The following is a 21,217-nucleotide window of genomic DNA, read 5'->3' as shown; positions in this document are numbered from 1 at the left end:
AATATGCCAGTAAGTTTGGAAAACTCAGCAGTGGCCACAGGACTGGAATAGGTCAGTTTTCATTCCAATCCCAAAGAGAGGCAATGCCAGAGAATGTTCAAACTACTGCAAAATTGGACTCATTTCACACATTAGCAAAGTAATACTCAAAATTCTCCAAGCCAGGCTTCAACTGTACATGAGCCATGAACTTCCTGATGTTCGAGCTGGATTTAAAAAGCAGAGGAACCAGAGATCAAATTGCTGACATCTGTTGGATCATCCAAAGAGCAAGAAGGTTTCAGAAAAACATCTACTTCTGCTTTATTTACTGTGCAGACTGTGTGGACCACATCAAACTGGAAAATTCTTAAAGAGATGGGAATACCAGACCACCTGACCTGCCTCTTGAGAAATCTGTATGCAGGTCAGGAAGCAACAGTCAGAACTGGACATGGAACAACAGACTGGTTCCAAATCGGGAGAGCAGTACGTTAAGGCTGTATATTGTCATCCTGCTTATTTAACTTACATGCACAGTACATCATGCAAAATACCAGGCTGGATGAAGCACAAGCTGGAATCAAGTTTGCCAGGAGAAATATCAACAACCTCAGATACACAGATGACAGCACCCTTGTGGCAGAAGGTGAAGAAGAACTAAAGAGCCTCTTGATGAAAGTGAAAGAGGAGAGTGAAAAAGTTGGCTTAAAGCTAAGTATTCAGAAAGGTAAGGTCATGGCATCTGGTCCTATCACTTCATGGCAAATAGATGGGGAAACAGTGGGAACAATGACAGACTTTATTTTGGGGGGCTCCAAAATCACTGCAGATGGCGACTGCAGCCATGAAATTAAAAGTCACTTGTTCCTTGGAAGAAAAGTTATGACAGCATATTAAAAAGCAGAGACATTAGTTTGCCAACAAAGGTCTGTTTAGTCAAAGCTATGGTTTTTCCAGTAGTCATGTATGGATGTGAGAGTTGGACTATAAAGAGCTGAGTGCCAAAGAAGTGATGCTTTTGAACTGTGGTGTTGAATAAGACTCTTGAGAGTCCCTTGGACTGCAAGGAGATGAATCAATCCTAAAGGAATTCAGTCCTGAATATTCTTTGGAAGCACTGATGTGGAAGCTGAAAGTCCAATACTCTGGCCACGTGATAAAAAGTACTGACTCACTTGAAAATGCCCTGATCCTGGTAAAGCCTGAAGGTGGGAGAAGAAGGGGACAACAGAGGATGAGATGGTTGGATGACATCTCTGACTTGATGGACATGAGTTTGAGCAAGCTCTGGGAGTTAGTGACGGACAGGGAAGCCTGGTGTGCAACTGAGCAACTCTACTGAACTGAACTTACACACACACACACACATTAGGTTTCCCAGGTGGTGCTAGTGGTGACGAACCTGCCTGCCAGGAGATGTTAGAAATGTGGGTTCGATCCCTGGGTCTGGAAGACCCCCTGGAGGACAGCATGGCAATCCCCTCCAGTATTCTTGCCTGGAGAATCCCATGGACAGAGGATGATGGGCTATAGTCCATAGGGTTGCCAAGAGTCAAAGACAACTAAAGCAACTTAACATGCATGCGTACATACATACATACATATCTATCCACGCTTTATCCATTCCTCTGTTGATGGATGTTTAGGATGCTTTCATGTCCTGGCTATTGTAAATAGTGCGGCAATGAACATTGAGGGGCACGTATCTTTTGGAATTATGGTTTTCTCCAGGCGTATGCCAAGAGTGGGATTTCTGGGTCATATGATAGTTCTATTTTTAATTTTTTAAGGAACCTCTATACTGTTCTCCACAGCTGATACAGTGGCTGTATCAATTTATATTCCCAGCAACAGTGTAAGAGTGTTCCCTTTTCTCCATACCCTCTCCAGCATATATCTTGGGAATAATCCTCTTTGGCTCCATGCCCCACCTCCTGGACCCACTGGGGTGGCAGTCCTGTGGCTTTGCCAGGTGGAGGTCTCATCCCCAAGGCTTCAGTTGGAGGCCATATGACCTGTTGAAACCAAGGTGATGGCCCTGCTTTCAAGCTTAAGAAGGAATCTGATGATCTCTGAATGGCCTTTGGAGTCTCTCTTTGTTTCTTAAAGAAGAGTGTACATTTGCAGCCAGATAGCTCTGTGCTTCCCTCTTACAGAATCTAAGCAGTTTAACAGCCTTCTTGCATTTCATCCTGTTTCAGTATCCCTAACTGGCAGTGTTTCTGCTAATAAAATCCTGTATCTGTTCCTGGTTTTTGCTGAGGTGGTGGATAATTTTGTGATTCTAATCCCTAGTAGTCTTATTGTCAAAGGTTGTATAGCCATACCCTCTGTTTTTTCTGTAGAAAACCTTAATCTTTTTTTTTTTTGTAAAATGCATAGATGGGAAAATTTTCTAAGTGTTCAAGTGCTGCTTCCTTTTTGCGCAACAGTTCCTTCTTCATTCCCGCTCCCTCTTCTTGCATTTTACTGTGAGCAGTCAGGAGGAACCACACTGGTCCTTTAACACTTTGCTGAGCAACCTGTACAGCTAAAAACCCACTTTTTTGGATATTCCATTTTATTTTATTATAAAAATCAATTTTTTAAGTATAGTTGCTACATGTTGTCAGTGTCTGATATAATAGTTCACAATTTGTAAAGGTTATATTCCATTTATAGTTATCATAAAATATTCACTGTTATTTGCTTATTGTACAGTATACCCTTGTAGCTGATTTTATCCTTAATAGCTTGTACCTAATTCCCTATTCTTATCGTGCCCTTCCCCTCTTCCTTTTCCCAGTTTGTAACCACTATTTGCTCTCTATATCTGTAAGTCTGCTGCTTTTTCCTTTTATTCACTAGATTCCACATATCAGTGATATCATCCAGTATTTTTCTTTGTCTTATTTCGCTTAGCATAATGCTCTGCCCCAGGTCCATCCATATTGCTGAAAATGGAAAAACTGTATTCTTTTTTATGGCTGAGTGGTATTCCATTGTATATATGTGCATTCCATTCATCTGTCAATGGACCTTAGGTTGCTTCTGTGTCTTGAAAGTGGAATAATACTGCTATGAACATTGGGGTGCATGTATATTTTCTAGGGAATTTTTGTATTTTCCAGATATATGCCCAGGAGTGAGATTGCTGAGTCATATGGTAGTTCTCTTTTTAGTTTTGCTTAGAAACCTCCACAGTGTTTTCCACAGTATGAGTGGATGCACCACGTGAGAAGTTAAAAGCTTTTAACAAAGAGTCAAACAACCAAATAGAGGTGAAGAGCACAGTAACTGAAATAGAAATACACTCGAAGGACCGACAGTAGATTGAATGGCACAGGGCAACAGATCAGTGAGCCCGAAGACAGAGTAGTGCAAATCACTGCCGCCGAACTAAGCACCCATTTTTATTGCTTGCAAGTTCTTTTTTTCACAGAAGTAGAACACCAGTTCAACCAAGTTCTTTGCCTTTTATCACGTGGTTATCTTTTCTTAGTTTCCAGTAACATGTTCTTCATTTCCATCTGAGGGTTCACCAGGATGACCTTGAATGTCCATATTTCTACTAACATTCTGTTCATAATTATTTGTTTATTCTCCAAGAAGATAGACTGCCTCTCAAGCTCTCCTCTTTCCTTTCTGAATCCTTACTAGAATCACCTCTAACTTCTATAGTTCTAACAATATTGTCGTCACAGTAACTCAGGCTTTTATTAGCATATATCTCAAAAACTCCTCCAAGCCTCTGCTCACTATCCAGTTTACCTTCCACATTTTTAGGTATTGTTACAGCAGCAGCCTACTTCTTGGTACCAGAATTGGAAAGGAAAAGGAATGATCTGTATTAAAATATATGTATATATAATCATTTGGATAGGGAAAAGATCCAGTTGGTAACCCTAGAAAATATATCAGCATTTGAAAACTCATAAAATTTAAAACATAAACTCTGGAATGGGACAAACTTAAAGACCTAACAAACTGGAAGAGAGAACTAAGAATTGTACCCAAGATGCAGTATAAAGAAAAAAATTGAAAAAATTTTGAGATATGATGTTCAATAGAGGAATGTTACAGCAACATATTCAGTGAGATAATGTCTGAGAAGTTTTAATATGTATAAATAGGAAAAATACTCATCTACAGTGTACTAATCCAAGAAAAGTTAGAAGAAGGAGGACAAATGAAGCCATTATAAACTGCTGATGAAAGCAAACTATGGAATAAAATGGTGTAACTCAAAATACATTGTAGTGACAACAAATGTAAATAGATTACATGACTCTGGTTAAATTCAAAATAAAATTACTAGCTTAGATATTTAAAAAATCAGTTATATGGTGTTTATAGGAGACACTGACGCAAAAACACACACACCACCAAATCGGTGCGTACCCACCCCAACACGGAAAATTTAAAAAGAGAAAAAGCAAAAGGGATATTCCAGGCATATATGGACCAAAAGAAGAGCTGAAATAAAAATATTATTCAGAATAGAATATAAGGCAGATGCATTAACGTTAATAAAGAATATTTATGAAAAGAGTATAAAAATTATAACTTTGTGTATGCTTCATATAGATGTAGGCTGTAAGCCCCCTCCAAAAACAACTATAAAAACTCAGAATTACAAAATAAAATTGACAAACTTATTATCATAATGGGAGAGTTTAACATCTCTCTTAGAAACTACTAATTTGGAGAATGTACAAAGAGGATTTGAGTAAAACATATGCTGCTGCTAAGTCGCTTCAGTCGTGTCCGACTCTGTGTGACCCCATAGACGGCAGCCCACCAGGCTCCCCTGTCCCTAGGATTCTCCAGGCAAGAACACTGGAGTGGGCTGCCATTTCCTGCTCCAATGCAGGAAAGTGAAAGTGAAAGTGAAGTTGCTCAGTCGTGTCTAACTCTTCGCGATCTCATGGACTGCAGCCCACCAGGGCCCCTCCATCCATGGGATTTTTCAGGCAAGAGTACAGAAGTGGGTTGCCATGTCCTTCTCCAGAGTAACATATATAGCACAATTTTAAATATATATGCATCTTTGTACCCAAAAGAGAACCCAACAGAGAATATACACTCTTCTAAAGCATGCATACAACATTTAAAAGTTTACAATTTACTATATACTTGCAGTCACAAAGAATCACAATCATTCACATATTATCTAGTCACTACTCTATTAAAATTATAAATTAACTATTACAAATAGTAATGAAAATTCTTCAGTATAGGAACCTGAAAAAAAGGAAAGTATAAACAATGTATGGATTAAAGAATAATTCACAAAATTATAACATGTATTAACTGAATGATTAAAAAACTAAAATACTAAAAAATAAAAATAATTATGATATAGCTAATGCAGTGGAATAAAAATTGAATATTTGTATTACATTCATATTCTAGCAATATATCATAATTATTAATCACCATAAAGAATTAGTTTCCTCTTAAAGCCTTTGAATAGCTTTCTTTCTGGAATAAATCAATATTTTCATCCTTAGTATCTTTGCTTTGCTTTTGAAAATATTTAACCTTAATTACATCACTAAGTGAAAGTTGTCTGATGATTACACAGATCTTACTAGCTATAGTAAAGACTAATATCAGAAAATCGAATTGCCTTTTATTCATTCTACATTAGACAAGTGGGTCCTTTTATAGTTTATCAGTTCCTAGAATCTTTTCTAAAAATTAATAACTTGATTTTCTTGGTGAGTCTCCTATGGGAAAGCTAACCTTTATTTGCCATTTCTACATGGCAAGAATCTCCTCTGTGAGTTACAGTTGACAGACTATTTTCAGCTTTTCTTTATCGCCTGTTATTTCTCCTTTTCAGATTTGAGAGACTTTTGTTTATCTTTCTTGGCCTAAAAACTCACAGATACACTGCCCAGCCATGTTTTTACCCCTTTTTGTTATGGAATTGTTTCTACTTAAAAGAAAATTTATACAAGCATGCAATTATCCCCAAATATGTCACACCAGTATCCCATTTTTGCTAGATGAATAAAAAGAGTGACTATCTAAAACTTATGTCTTACTGCTACTCACTAAAATTCCATTTGCGTTGTTTTCTACCTCTTCAGTTTTAAAATTTGCAGTCATTACCAGTTAATGTAAAATTTCCATACTTAGAAAAATTCACAAATTCATTTATACCTTTTTTAGTAGACATTTACCCAGGCATTAAAAGTAATATAATGGGGAAGAAGGTGGGAGGGGGTTCATGTTTGGGAACGCATGTAAGAATTAAAGATTTTAAAATTTAAAAAATAAAAAAAAAATAAATAAATAAAAGACCAACCAAAAAAAAAAAGAAAATAAATAAATAAATAAAAGTAATATAAAACTAACACAACGAATAATCATTTACCCAGGCATTAAAAGTAATATAAAACTAACACAACGAATAATCATTTACCACAGGAATTTGGATTGTTGAGCTATGTATAAAAATACCAGTGTAGTTCCTGATGGTGCATAGCAGCATGTGAGCCAGTATCTAATGGGGTCAAATGTTTATGCATTATAAAAGAGCAATTAATTTGAGCTGGAATGGTCACGGATATCTTTCGTGAAATTTCTGAGTGAGTAGAACCCAAGTAGCTATCTAGTTTGTGTATATTTAGAGACAAAGAGGAGTTGATAATTATACTTAGAGATATGTGTGTATCTTGTTCAGGAAACAGTGAAGTGTCTGACCTAGCTAAAGAAAAGGATCTACACTGAGACATAGTGAAGAAAAAATGGATTACTGGAGCAGGTCGCATTGCAGAGGATCTTCGGTGACCTAAGTCGATAGAGCAGTGTTTATTTATGTATGTTCCTAGGATCGTTCATTAATAGGGTTCCTCCAAAACAACCTCTCAGGTCAGATGTGGAAAATACTGGGTTTCTTTACTGTGAGTCTTCTCTAAGACATTAATATGTTACTGGGCATTTTGATTTCCAGTAGGAAAATACAGCATTTCTCAAACCTGTTTGACCCTGGAACCCTTGCTAGGGAAACAATGCATGGATCGAGCATTCTATATATGTTGGTATCAATCTCAGTCTACAAACTGTGATATATTGATACGTACTGTTGTATAGTTTTAAATGGTACATTTTATTTCTAGTGTAATCCTTTGTTCCCAGATTGGCAGAAATTCAAGGTCTTTCCATTTTCTCCATGAATGTACCCATGTTCTGGAGTCTTCTAATGCTAAGGAGTTAGGTGATTGTGGAGTGAGGCATGACATTTATCCACTGTGTCATCTGTGTATGCTGGACATCTGCTGGAATGTCCTACTTGCTCTCTTGTCCCAGGTGACTGGCCTGTACCACTCTTACTGAGACATGTGTTACTCAGATCCAGTGGTTCTCTTTGTTCCTTCCATATGGTAATTCTCATGTTGATGGGAATAACTTCACTGATCTGTTCCATGTTGAGGTACCAGTAATTCTGTATGAATGTACAATGCCCCATCTTTCTTAGACATGTTATTTAATTGTTCTCTGGGGGCTTCCTATTTCCCCTTGGTTTCTATTTATGAAATGTGGCATGTGTTCCATACACCTAATGATTTGAGGCTTTTCCCATGAGGTTTCTACCTAGATCTTTACCCTCTGCCATGCATTGTTTTTGTTTCCTAGGAAACTAAGTTTTCAAAACTCAGAAGCCACAAAATGCTCTCTTTTTCTCTTATACTTCTGTAATTTCCTCTCCTCTGAGGAAATGATCTAGCTGTCCCTTAGTTTTTCTAATGGTTAGTTTCAAACCAGCTTTTTCACTCTCCTCTTTCACCCTTTTCAAGAGACTCTTTAGTTTGTCTTCACTTTCTGCCATTAGAGTGGTATCATCTGTATATCTGAGGTTGTTGATAATTCTCCCAGAAATCTTGATTCCAACTTGATTCATCTAGCACAGCACTTCACATGATATACTCTGCATATCAATTAAATAAGCAGAGTGATGATATACAGCCTTTCTAAATTATGAACCAGTCCTCTGTTCCATGTTCGATTCTAACTGTTGCTTCTCGACTGGCATACAGGTTTCCCAGGAGAAGGTGGTCTGGTACTCCCATCTCTTTAATCATCTTTCAGTTTGTTGTGATCCATATGGTCAAAGGACTTCCCTGATAGCTCAACAGGTAAAGATACCACCTCCAGCACAGGAGTCTCAAGAAACATGGATTTGATCCCTGGATCAGGAAGATTCCCCTGGAGGAGGAAATGGCAACCCACTCCAGTATTCTTGCCTGGAAAGCCCCATGAACAGACGGGCTGGTGGGCTACCGTCCATAGGGTTGCAAAGAGTCAGACATGCCTGACACAACTGAGCACCATGCATACATACAGTCCAAGGCTTTAGCATAGTCACTGAAACAGACAGAGATGTTTTTCCGGAACTCCCTTACTTTCCTCAGTAAATAATGAATAACTCATTGTCTCTGTAGTCTTCTGTGGAGCCCTTTTCTACGCTGACTCTTGAAAAGCCTCTCTTGCTGTTGGGAACTCTTCTTCCACCATATGAAGTAGACCAGTTTTCTTGTTGAAGACATGGGGATCAACCCAGAGCCAACTTCAAACAGCAGACATGTAGCTTACTCCAGGTTGAGCTGCCAACTGATTACAGGTTCATAAGCGATCTTAGTTGAGACCCAAACTGCCAGTTGAGCCTCTACCAAAGTGTTAAAATGAATCATAAGCAAATGAAATGGTTTTCTAACCTATTTTTATTGCATCAATATAAAAATGTATAATACCGTACAAAAAATAATATAATATGGTAGGAATGAAAGAAGAGATACTCTGGGGGGAATATTTTCTCAAATATGGATATACAGGGTCAAGAAAAACTGAAATGGTATAAGCTGGGACCTTGAAAGGTCTTCTTTTTCACTGAATGATCCAAAGTGGTTTTCTTGGAATAAGTGCCTCATGTTCATTCTTGTGCCAGGAGATTCATTTATTTCTGGATATATCTGAGCATTTAATTCAAACTCAACAAAATCGTGCAAATGTTTTATAACTAAGTGTTCTTGAAGTGAGATATTATAGGATAAAGAAAAAGGAAGGGTAAAGTGTGATTATGGGGACTGTAATCTTCAGGGATTTAGAATACTGTAGACAGGTCAGTGGGTGGACCCATCCTTGATGAGGTCATAGCATCATATTGCAGTTGTACCTTCTCGTAAATCATTGTCACCCTCACCGGCTTGGATTCAAGAGATTGTTCTGTTGTCCCTGATGAAATGAAAGCAAATAGTTGTCTTAGTTTGAGCATGTTCTCAGATATTAGACACATTTAAATGCCTAATTAAATGGATTGTCCTAAAGATTTCCTCAAAGCAATGAGATAAGTGTCATAAAACCAAGATATATTAAAAATATAAAGGGACCAATGATTCATGTCCTCAGGTTCTGAATCTAAATGCTGCCTTGTAAAAATGGACTGCTACCAGTAAGCTGTGATTAGCTAGGCTCAAGTAGTACTAACTCTAATCTCATGAAAACTTCTACTAGCCCTATGAATTGCTTCTTTAAGGATTTATTTTATATCAGTTATATATTTAATCTTTACAGCAACCCTAAGATTTAGATATTTATTATTCACATCTTAGAGATAAAGAAACTGAAACTGAGCTAGAATAATTGGCCAAAGTTAACGCAACTGGTGAATAGTGGTACAAGAGTTTATAGTCTGGAAAGTTATTCTGATATTAGTCCTTTTTTTCCTCAGTGATGCTGGTTCTTTTCAAACTACTTCAAAGGCACTAGAAACCTGCAGTGCCTCAGGGACCACTGACCAGAAAAAGGAAGGAGAGGAGAATAAACCAGGCAGTGCTCTGAGCCCCTCACCCTAGGTTCAGCCAGAGCACATCTTTTATACATGAGTTGCATTTAAAGTTTTATTTTAAATATTACCAAATGCAATAAAATACTGAGATGTACATTGTGAACTGTGGTATTGGAGAAGACTCTTGAGAGTCCTTTGGACTGCAAGGAGAACCAACCAGTGCATCCTAAAGGAAATCAGTCCTGAATATTCATTGGAAGGACTGATGCTGAAGTTGAAACTCCACTGTTTTGGCCACCTGATGTGAAGAACTGACTCTTCGGAAAAGACCCTGATGCTGGGAAGGATTGAAGGCAGGAGGAGAAGGGGACGAGAGAGGATGAGAAGGTTGGATGGCATCACCGATTTGATGGACATGAGTTTGAGTAAGCTCTGGGAGTTGGGATGCACAGGGAGGCCTGGCACGCTGCAGTTCTTGACGCCAAAGACTTGGGGTCACTGTACTTCTTGGGGTCACAAAGAGTCGGACACGGCTGAGAAACTGAACTCAACTGAACCGTGATGTCTCCTAAAGCTCTACTAGTTGCTTCTTGAAATCAGAACAGCCTTATCCTTTCTTTGATCTCACAAGTGGGAAACTTCCCATGTCTTGGAGCTGATGGAAATTACTACCCTTACAATGTGATTTGGGCTCTAGGATCTCCCATGGAGCCCTGGCAGCCTTGCTGTCTTTTGCATGAAAGCCAGTTACATTATTCACCTACCTGAAATCTCACTGTTATCAGTGATATCACTGTTATCACAACTCACTGAGTTCTCTCCAAAGAGAGAAGTGATATCTTCTCCAAATATCTTGAGACAGTTTTCAATGAGGAATTGTATCAAAGAAATCTGTAACACAATGGGGCAAAAAAATGGTGTATTACTGTACATATGGCGTAATAGTAAATCACGTTTCATATGTGAATCTGGGCTCTAACACAAAATGCAAAAGAGGTCTGAGAAAAATTAAGACTTGATTAAATATATATATGTATGTGTGTGTATATATATATATTATATGTATATATCAGTTTTTTCTAAGAAATAACTGATACTTTCAAGAGTACCTTGGGCACAAATTTTAAAATTCTTTTAGTCAGTGACTAAAGTTATAATATGTGGGCTGGTTTAATAGCTAAAATTTTGTAATGATGCTTACATGCATAAAACTAGGATGGTTTGTAAGTAGCCCACATAGGATGTTTGGGACAAAGATGTAAATTCTCTTAATAAGTTTTATTCAGTTTTATTAAAATCTTTCTAGTTTTAATGATATAGAATTTATATATAGCATCTTATTAAAACTTATAAAGTATCAAATACAACACAAATTGTGAAATTCACTTCAGTGAAGAAATATCTGAAAGTTAGGTAGCAGAGGTTTCTGTGTGGGGTGGGGGGCGGGAGGAGGGTTGTGAAGGAAGAAAGCATCTGGAGAGAAAACATGTCTGTCTGTCTGTCTACGTTGCCTTGCCTCACACTTGCTGTCTAGGGGAGCTTGGAGAAGAGCTGTGATCTTATTAGGCATGGTATGGCTCTGTTAGGATGTTCTGAAATATTTTACTAGCTTCCTCATCCTCTAGCGGAGACACAATAGAAGCCAAGTATTTTCCTGAATGAGCCCCAAATGGCAGAGTGCGGCCAGCGTGTGTGGAGCCTCGGGTGGTTGTATGGCCCAGGCCGCCTAAGATGTGCCGACAGGGACCAGATGTATTGGGTCTGTCATCGTTGTGTAATGATGAACTCACAGTTTGGAGGCTCTTACACCCTCAGTGATGAGGCTGAGAGTTGAACCTTGGCTCTCCGGTTCCAAAGCCAGGTTCTTTTCTATCATATCGTCCTACTCTTACCTCTCTGTTGTTTAATCCCTTGGATGGCAAGGGAGAAGTGACTCAACTGTTCTCAGTTAAAAGACACCTTCCCATGCCCAACCAGAGTAGGACTCTGCCACTCCAAGGCGGTGTAATTAAAATGTGCACTTTAAAACACGGGTTCACCAGTGTTAATACCACAGATATCAGGTTCAAAATGGGGACTCTGCCCCACAAGGCATAAAATGAGAGATCTTGTTACCTTTTTGGTGACTTTTTCAAATGCTGAGCTTCCAGAATTAAGCAGAGAAAGGATGCTTGGGGCAAGACACACGGATAAATTATAAGATGTCATCTGATTGGATGAGGAATGTTGCTCAATGTTGTGTAACACTCCAAAAAGGTATCGCAACAGCACTACATTGGCTCTTGGTAGCTGGTCTACAAGCCTAATGACAGAAAAAGCACTTATGAATAAAGCGAGTCATTTTGCTTAGTAAGTGGAAATACAGAGAACACAGTACTCCTTTTTCTACCAGGTACACAGTCCATTCTCACAGTGCCAGGCATGGATGCACACAAAAATGTTTCACTGATTTTAATTCCTGAACCAGATAAGCCCTACTCTGGTTAGTTATGTGTTTGTATTTAAGATCATACCCCTGGCGGATTGGTTCTTTATCATCTCTTTCTACGCCAGTGGATTTCATCTCCAACAGTTTCATGTATTCAGAAGGTGTAAAATGGCCAAGCATTCCATGTTAATAAGATTAGGAGAAAAATACAGTGTCGCCAATAAGGCATGCATCTCTTTTCAAACTGGCTTCCAGGGGTATCCTCAAGTGAAAGCACTTGATACTGCTCATTATTTCAGAGGACACAGCTGTAAACTATAAGCTGATATTTTCCTAAGAGTATGTTGGTTGCATTTTCTCAGAGTTGAGTAATTATAGCATCATTACCTCTGGGTCGCAGTTATTTTCTCCTCCTCATTCCCTTGATCAATAACATCAAGCCATTTATCGTAGAGACGGGCTGAAAAGATGCTTCCTTGGATATTTTGAAGAAAATCCTTATGTAGATCAAAAAATATATATTATTCTTATGATAAGTTCAATGGAGAAATTGCAAAGAAAATATTTAGTTGAAAAATTCAATTCAGTCCGCAATTCCTTCACAGCCACGCAGACTGCTTCACACAGAGCTTGGCTGTGATTCTCCACAGCCTTGCACACTCAGAAGTACTGGTTGGATTTTCCCCAGCTAAAATTGGAAGCCTAAAAGTAGAGTCTAGGCTGTGGTGAGAATGAGGCTAAAGCTCCTTCTACCACCTGGAGCTTACTCTTTGTGTACATGTTAACACATTAGTACAAACTGGCAAGGTCTGGTGATAACTCACCCGAAATCCTATTCGTTTCCTGAAAAGAAATGCACATACCCATTTTGTTTGTTTGCTTCAGACACAGTGCTTGCTCTGAATTCAAGAAAGAGAAGTTCTGAAATAAGACTACACCCCTACATGCTCTTATACACATATTAAGAGAAACCGGAGGTATGTGTGCTCTTTGGGAAAAAGCTAGTATCGAAATCGCTTCGATCTTATTCTTTTGTTAAAAAAAAAAAAACATATAAAAGTTCAGTTGTACAGAGTTTTAAGCAGCAGGTGTTAGAAATAAACCAAAAGCCCCAATGGGTAAACTACACGTTACCCTTGCAACTCTTTGAATGGAATATATCCTCCCCAAAGAGGAAGCTGAAAATTTACATACATGGCAACTTCACACCTGTGGGATAGAATCTGCAAATGTAAGCTTCCTAAGTGGAGGCCTGGAAAGTTTATCCTGGTGACCAAGTCTTAATATGATAGAATGGGGCCTATGAAAATGGATGAAGTTGTAAACTGTTGTGCAAGCCTGAGGGGAAATGATTGCATTGCCTTGCCAGTTTCAAAGGCACAACTTGCTTCCACTGGTCTTAATATACAGCCTGACTTCTCTGAAGAGTATCTGCTTCAGGCAGTGTTTCTGCGGCAACTGTCATGATTATAATCCTGTCAGCGTTCACTTGTTTCAGTACTTATTGAGCCGCTGTTTGTGTCTGGCACTCTTTTGAGTACTGAGGATAGAGTATGAAGATAACGTACAGAGTCTCAGTCCTCTCATACTTTTTCTAGTGATTGGTATACAGTACCCAATCATGGTCATTAGGTTTTCTCTATGCTTCTTATGGAGTGTCCACAGTGTATTGGGAGGGAGGAAGCACTCCATTTCAGTTCAGCCGTTCAGTCCTGTCCTACTCTTTGCGACCCCATGCACTGCACACCAGGCTTTCCTGTCCATCACCAACACCTGGGTCTTGTTCAGATTCATGTCCATCGAGTTGGTGATGCCATTCAACCATCTCATCTGGCTTTGGCTTCTGGGAGTCTGGGGGTGTGCAGCAGGCCCTTTGTGGTTAAGCCAGGACATGACTCATACAGAATATGCCATGGCTATTTGCTATTGGCCCTCTGTTTATAGACAGTTTAATGGAAAACTCAATGTGGTTCTGACGATGTATTCACTTATGATTTAGACCATCTCTGTGGTTGCTTGGACATATGGTATTCTCAAGGCCGAAGGTGCAAAGTTTGATTCCCCACCAAGATCAATCAACTTTAGGAAGAGAACACTCTGGGATTGTCTAAGACCTGTATGCTTATAGCATGGAAACAGGCAAGAGCCTAGTAACACCTGCTCACAAATCAAGTCAGTTCCAAGTGTGCACCTTATAGAGGGTAGCACTCTACTTGCTATTTGCATCCCTAGTGTGTATTATGATGGTACATGTGTACTAGGGCTCACCTCTAAGTCATATCTGCACTGTTGCTATTATCATACAATCGAACATTAACAGGGGACAAGGAAATACCACATGTTATTTAATTTCTAAGATAATTTTAATAACCTGTCTATAGTTATTACTACATCAATATATTTTTGTTCATAGCTGCTAAAGTTCCAAGAGGTATTTTTTTTTCTGTTCTATTATTGCCCTGGTAGAAATTTAACTACACGCTTGTAATTTAGGTGTATCATTTCAAACTCAGTCTATTTTTGTATAAATCTATCGAATTTTTCCAAATTCCCAACTGATTTTGACCGTTGGGCTCACTTTGAAAATAAGCTTTTAAGATGAGGCATGTAGTAAGACTGGTTACCGTGTAACTGTAACCTTGGGTGATGGGTTAAACGTACAGATATTAACAAAGGTTGTTAAAGATGGGAAGGGAGAAAAAAGGAGGAAAAAGGACGAACAAATGGTGGAGTCATCCGTACATTAATTTTAAAGTAAAAGGTATTGAGAGACAGGGGAAGGAAGGATGATGAAGTGATCAGAGATGTTGGGGGCCTCACTAAGCATTTTTTGATTCATTGTAAGACAAATGGACTTCCCAGGTGGGGCTAGTGGTAAAGAACCTGCCTGCCAATGCAGGAGATGCAAGAGAGGCAGGTTCGATCCCTGGCAGGAAGATCGCCTGGAGTCGAGCATGGCAACCCACTCTAGGATTCTTGCCTGGAGGGTTGCATGGACAGAGGAGTCTGCTGGGCTACAGTCAATGGGATCACAGAGAGTCGGATGCGACTAGGTGAATAACACGCACGCACACGCACAAAGACACACACGAGTTTACCATAGTGAGTAAACATCTGTCTTGCATCCATGCTCACTTGCCATAGCCGAGTCCAGTTCTGGGCCCCCTCATAAACTATAACCTGCCAGACTCCTGTGTCCTTACGACTGGAGTCGTATGTCAGTCCCTGTTCCAGGGGATCCTTCCAACCCAGGGATCGAACCCAGGTTTCTTGCATTGCAGGCAGATTCTTTACTGTCTGAGCCACCTGGGAAGCTACTTCTGTTAACTGTTTCCAAAAGCTTAATATGAATTTTATTTTGGAAATGTTGCCTTCATTAGGAAGGTGATGAGGCAGTCATCCAAAGCAGGAAGCTTGTTTTGGTAAACGCTCAATGTGTAAGTGGGTATTTTGAAATTTATTATTCTTCTTCATGGAGTGTTCAGGAGGCAAGATGTGCAATGAAAAAGGAAAATATCTAATGTATGTGGCTCATAACATTTGAGGTACCTTCCTTCACTTTTGACTTTGTGAAGTGTTTTCCACGTTTCAGATCCTTCCTCTCTTATGCCTATTATGCTTCTTGGGCATTCATAGTGAAGGTCCAGTCATACAGCTTTACACTGACTCTGTGTGTGGACGATGCTCAAACTTTCCTTACCTTTAAGACAGACGATACTACGAGAACGGATTCATCATCAAAGTTAACTTTGTGTCCAGCGTTTAGTTTCTTCTTTAGGGCTCTGCATGATTTTATGCTGGCTGATTTTCGGAAGATGCCTTCTGTGAACGGCCCTTTTTGATTGATAAAGGAAAGCATCTCCTATAGGGAAGGAAAGAGAAGAAAACTGTGGGACATTTCCTATCTAGAAGCCCAGAGCACAAGCTTGCTCCTGTTTTGACAGAGCTGTGGTATATGAGGGTACAGTTCTAGAACAGCACCCAAGTCAATTTGAAATTTTTACTTCAGTGTCTGTAAATATATTTCCTACCCAACAATCGATTTGAGTCATACACTGAAACATTTTAAACACTTGTGTAGTCAGATTTTCTGTTTCAGTGAATTTACTGTATTAACTGTCTCTGCTTTGAGGCCTTTGAGGAGTCACCCTCTCCTCCTTCACCGCTGCTTTCTCATTATTCCCTATTATAGATGCTCTTCCCTGAGTGTGGAAATCTTTTTGCCATATTCATGCGCCATTTGTTTATTCGCCTTCCAGGGACTGTCCACCCCATTCATTCCTGTTTCCTGTATTCCCTCCCCTCAAACTCAGGCTTAACCAGGCTTCTCCTCCTCTGATCTCATTCCTTTCTCATCAGCCTTTCTAGTTCCTTTTCCTGTATTTTCATGTCCTCTGCTGTCTGCAAAGGTAGAGAGATAACAGATATTGGAACCAGGTGTTTCAAGGATTGTGGAATCTGTTATGCTCCTCATCCACTGTGTGACTTTGGGCATAGCACATTCTTGGGTGAGGCTCTTTTGTTTTTCTTTTATGAAGTGAGGGTGGTGATAGTCACAGCTACCGCCTAAATTTTCTGTGAAAGCCCAAGGTCTGGGGTAGTAGCTAGCACATAACTGGTATGATAAATTTCTCCATATATAGCATACAGTTCCCTGCATCTAGTGTAGTGCTTGGAGAGAGAGTGGACAGTGAACAAGAGTTAATGCTTACACTTCAATACACTAGCTGGATATAGCACAGTCCAAACTCTGTGACTCTCTTTTGACACATTCTGGCAGGATCAAAGGATTCATCTTTGCCAGAGGATGCCTACTGTATGCTTAAACACTTGAGTTACATATCGAATCCGTGTGAGACATTTTGAGTCATAGGGCGAGCAGACTCAGCTGAAGGAGACTTGAGACTAGTGTGGACTTCAAGGGAGGAGACCGGGAGACAATGTGAGGATGAGGTGGACTCTCAGAGCTTCTTACACACAGAGTCTGAGGAAAGTTACAGGGCTCAACATAGCCTGGAGTTAAACTCCCCTCCAGGTCCTCCCCACCATTCTATGCAAAACCAAGAGCTCTCTCACCCAAAGAAAAAAATGGACATTGGGTTGATTACGCCCGGCTCCCACCCGGTCCCAGCCTCTGGCCGATCTCCAAAATTCCTTGCCCCAGCTGCTTAAGAGATAGCTACTCTGAACAACCTTGCAGAAGAATCGGCGCCCTTAAGACAGTAGCTTTCCACATCCATGCCTATATAGACTTCCTCTTCTTGGGTAAGGGCAGCAGCTCCCTAATCTGACTGCTGCCCCGTCTCACCTCATTAAAGGTGATCTGTAAAGTGCCAGGTCTCATTCTTTTTCTCAACCTCGCCTTCTCTAACTGCCTTACTTCAAAGAGTCCACGTTAACTGGTCTGAGCTGGTATAGATGGGTCTTTGTTGAAATCAGTGGAATGGATGAGAGTAACTTTTCATCTTGTATTTGCCTTCTGACTCTGCAGTACCTAAATCAGATCTTTTTCTTTGAAATAACATTGTGAAACTTATCGGACAAAGCCAGACTTCTTCATGTGGAGTAGATTGGGAAGAGAACACTTGATCTCTGCGAACTCCCCTCCTCAGGAAGGTTACCGAAACCAAAAGAAGACCTACCAGAATTGGGGTGGGCAGGGTGTCATTATCACATACTTCCTCAAGAGCAACTCCAAAGAGCTGTTTTTGCTTTCTGGGTGGTAGAGGTGGGTGTTGGTTGTCCTCGCGAGTCCTGGAGCGACACCAGAAGGCCCAGTTTTTGACAGAACTCTTACTAACTGTCTTCTTGTCTGAATCAAATGTAGAAGAGAGATTTTCAGTAGTAGTAGTTTAGCTTACTTAGCCTATTTCCACCAGTTACATTCAGCAGCATGTTCATGGCAGAGGCTGAAAGAGAGAAACTGAACCATTTGTTATATAGAATTCCCCACACTCTGAAACAGGCTAATTGCATCCTTGTGGTGTTAACATGTTCTTCTTCCCCATATTCTGCAAACCTAGAGGCGTGATCAGACTCAGGGGTGATTCTCCCTGTGACAGTACTCCCCAGACAGTGCTATCTATTCCCTTTGCCCTGTGTCATGAGGCACTTAAGCTGTAGTTATACAGGTTTCCTAATGGTAACTATTATCAGTGGATTCGGGTATCAGATCTCATTTTAAAAGCAAAATATTTAATATTCATATCAAGCAGCATTTGGTTATCATTTACTTTTGTAGTAAGTTTCCTTCCTCGGTTCAATGACCTGTTTGGCTTTCTGAACACCAGTCATGCCCAAATTTCTCCCATCAAAAGAATCGCCTTTCATGAGACATCCTGCCTGATTTTGCTTTTCAGTCAGCCTCTGGACCTCTCTTCTGGGAGGCCACACACCTCAGTCAGCTCCAAGGATGACTTCCTGCCCTCAGGGTCTTGGGAAGTAGTCATTAAATGCAGACTACTTGGTAGGATTACAGCTGGCCCTTTGTCTGTAACACCTTACTCAGCTAACCCAAAGACGAATGTTAACTACCAACAGCCCCTGTCAAAGGAATGCAGATGAAGGGCTTTTCAAAGAAAGAGTGATCAGCAATGAGAAATGAAGTTCAGAGTTTCTCATGCCCGCTGAGAATGTTTCCCTGGTATTTGCTCAATAAACCTGCTTAATATTTCCTTAAATAACCTGCTTAAATAACCAGCTAAAGAAGTCAACAGAGGAGCCAAGTTGTAGAAAAATCAACAGGAGAATGTAACCAAATATTTTAAAATGCCCATCCTCTTGTCTGTTCTGAGACATAGTGAGTACATCACCATGTCCTTTCAAGGGACTGAAGCACTGTGGTGCTGGGTGAGAGAACTAGAAGGCTCCTATTCTGCCTCTTAATTGGATAAGTTGCCTAAAAGTCTTTGAGCTTCACTTTGCTCAGACTTAACAGAAATGATGCTACTTACACCTCACTGGACTACATAACATCAGGTACTACTCATCACAAGACATGGCACATAGCAGCCTTAATAAAGGTAATTTCGCTCCTTGAAAGGGCCTAAGGCAGCCTAGACATCGGTCACCTCCCCCCAAGCAGACTCCACCCCCATTCTCCATTTGATTTTGCAGCCTCCAGAAGGTGCACATTCCTAGAGGAATGCCATCATTTTGCCTTAGGCTCCTCCTGCCCTGAGATTCCACTGCCATCATTTTAAAAGGAGATAATGAAGAAAGCAAATGCATTCTTAAATTCAGGAAGAGATTCTCCCAATTAACATGTACAAATGTTAAACAAAAATGTTTATATGGGGGGAGTTGCTTTATGCACCCTGGTTTCCCTACTCTTAACCTGATTCTTTTATTTCTAAGCTACCCACAGGTATTCATATATTCCAAATGTATTCATGCATTGTTCAGCTTTAATAAGAATACTCTTAGGAAGAAAGCTCTATCAGTTGCTACAAAGCTATACGTCCAGCTCATTTAGAAGCAGAGACGGAAAGCAAAATAGACATTAAGCCTTATACTTTTATTTTCTGGTCTAGATGGACCATTCGTCATGCACATTGGTTGGTGTTAGAGTTCTTGTTGGCTCTGTGACCAATAAAAATATATAGTATAGCCATGAAAAGTATGGTGCTCAGTTTTTCAGTCGTGTCCAACTCTTGCGACCCCATGGACTATAGCCTGTCAGGCTCCTGTCCGTGGATGTCCCAGATAATAATACTGGAGTGGGTTTTCAGGGACTGTTAAACAGGTTAACTTTATAACCTCATCTTTCTTAAACAGTCCTGGCAAGATTTAGGTTAGTGTTTCCTCATGCTCAAATTAGGGTTTGAACATTAAGAAGTGAAATTTTGAAATGTTGTGGGTGTAGAATAACAACTATAAGAAGACAAATAATTTCAGTAGAAATTCTATTCTGGCCCGAATACTTCCTAAATTAGTAGGACATTTTATTCAGATAAAGAAATGTCCATGGGACAATATTGGAGTGGTAGCAGGGATCATTGTGAGAGGAAAGATTTTAAAACAAACATACAGACATGTAAACATTCAGTCCAGTTCCATTTGCAACCTGGGTCTGAAGCAGAATGGAAAGTGAGCTTGCTGTGGAGGTAGAATCCAGAGTTCAAGTCTCAGGGGCGGTCCTAAGACGGCGGAGGGAATAGGATGGAAAGATTTCTTTCTCCCCAAAACTTTATGGAATGAACATTTGAGCCGGGGCAAATTCCACAAAACAACTTCTGAATGCTGGCAGAAGATATCGGGCACCCAGATAGGCAGACCACTGTCTTCGAAAGGAGGTAAGAAAAAATATAAAAGATAAAAAGAGAGACAAAAGACATAGGGACAGAGATCTGATCCGGGAAGGGAGTCTTAAAAGAGGAGAAGTTTCCAAACACCAGGAAACACTCTCACTGGCAGATCAGTGGGGAGTTTTGGAATCTCAGAGGGCAACATAATGGGGAGGAACCGTAAATAAATAAATAAAACCCACCAATTACGTGCCTAACAGCAACTTCCAGCAGAGAAGTAGTCCAGACACTCACATTTGCCACCAGCAAGCAGGGGGCTGAACAGGGAGGTGTGGGCTGCATTGTAAGCACCTGGCCTGAATGCCCTGAGGGCAATCTGACCCAAACTGTGGGATAGCCAGACAGAAAGTAAAAAGACAGAGAGAGAACTATCCTGGGAAAAGCCCTAACCTAAGGCACTTCCTGGCCCACTCACAGAACAAAGGACTGAGCACCAGAGAGCTAGCTGGCAGGGAGGCAGGTGGGGGCAGCCAGAGCCAGAAAGGGGCAATGTCAGCCCCAGAGGAGCATCCTCTACAAAACCGCAAGCAGGCTCCCATTTACCTACCAAGGCTTCTTGGGATTCTGGGTGGTTGACATTCTCAGGGAGGGTCGCAGCCAGAGATCAGCTCCCCAGAAGAGACACAAGGCATACCTGAGACGGGCACACCTGCTGCCACCCAGGAAACCGAGCGGCTGGGATGGAGGAGGTGATAAGACGCACCACACCTGGGGGTGACTGTGCCC

At 40.3% G+C, this 21,217-nt stretch overlaps 1 protein-coding gene across 1 annotated transcript in view; it reads right to left on the bottom strand.

Moving 5' to 3' along the window:
- Positions 1-8,675: 8,675 nt before the first annotated feature.
- The window catches only part of LOC138442268 (uncharacterized), a 46,397-nt gene continuing 33,855 nt past the window's right edge, over positions 8,676-21,217 (bottom strand). Inside the window, exons 15-20 of the mRNA XM_069593380.1 lie at positions 17,828-17,997; positions 15,886-16,047; positions 12,573-12,682; positions 11,873-12,059; positions 10,522-10,648; positions 8,676-9,204 (exon numbers count right to left, since the gene is read on the bottom strand). Of these exons, the coding sequence (XP_069449481.1) occupies positions 9,074-9,204; positions 10,522-10,648; positions 11,873-12,059; positions 12,573-12,682; positions 15,886-16,047; positions 17,828-17,997 (887 nt within the window). The 3' untranslated portion in view covers positions 8,676-9,073. The remainder of the gene's footprint in view (positions 9,205-10,521; positions 10,649-11,872; positions 12,060-12,572; positions 12,683-15,885; positions 16,048-17,827; positions 17,998-21,217) is intronic.

The sequence above is a fragment of the Ovis canadensis genome, chromosome 6 (assembly GCF_042477335.2).
Source record: "Ovis canadensis isolate MfBH-ARS-UI-01 breed Bighorn chromosome 6, ARS-UI_OviCan_v2, whole genome shotgun sequence".
Classification (NCBI taxonomy): domain Eukaryota; kingdom Metazoa; phylum Chordata; class Mammalia; order Artiodactyla; family Bovidae; genus Ovis; species Ovis canadensis.
This window is presented reverse-complemented; position numbering and strand designations above follow the sequence as displayed.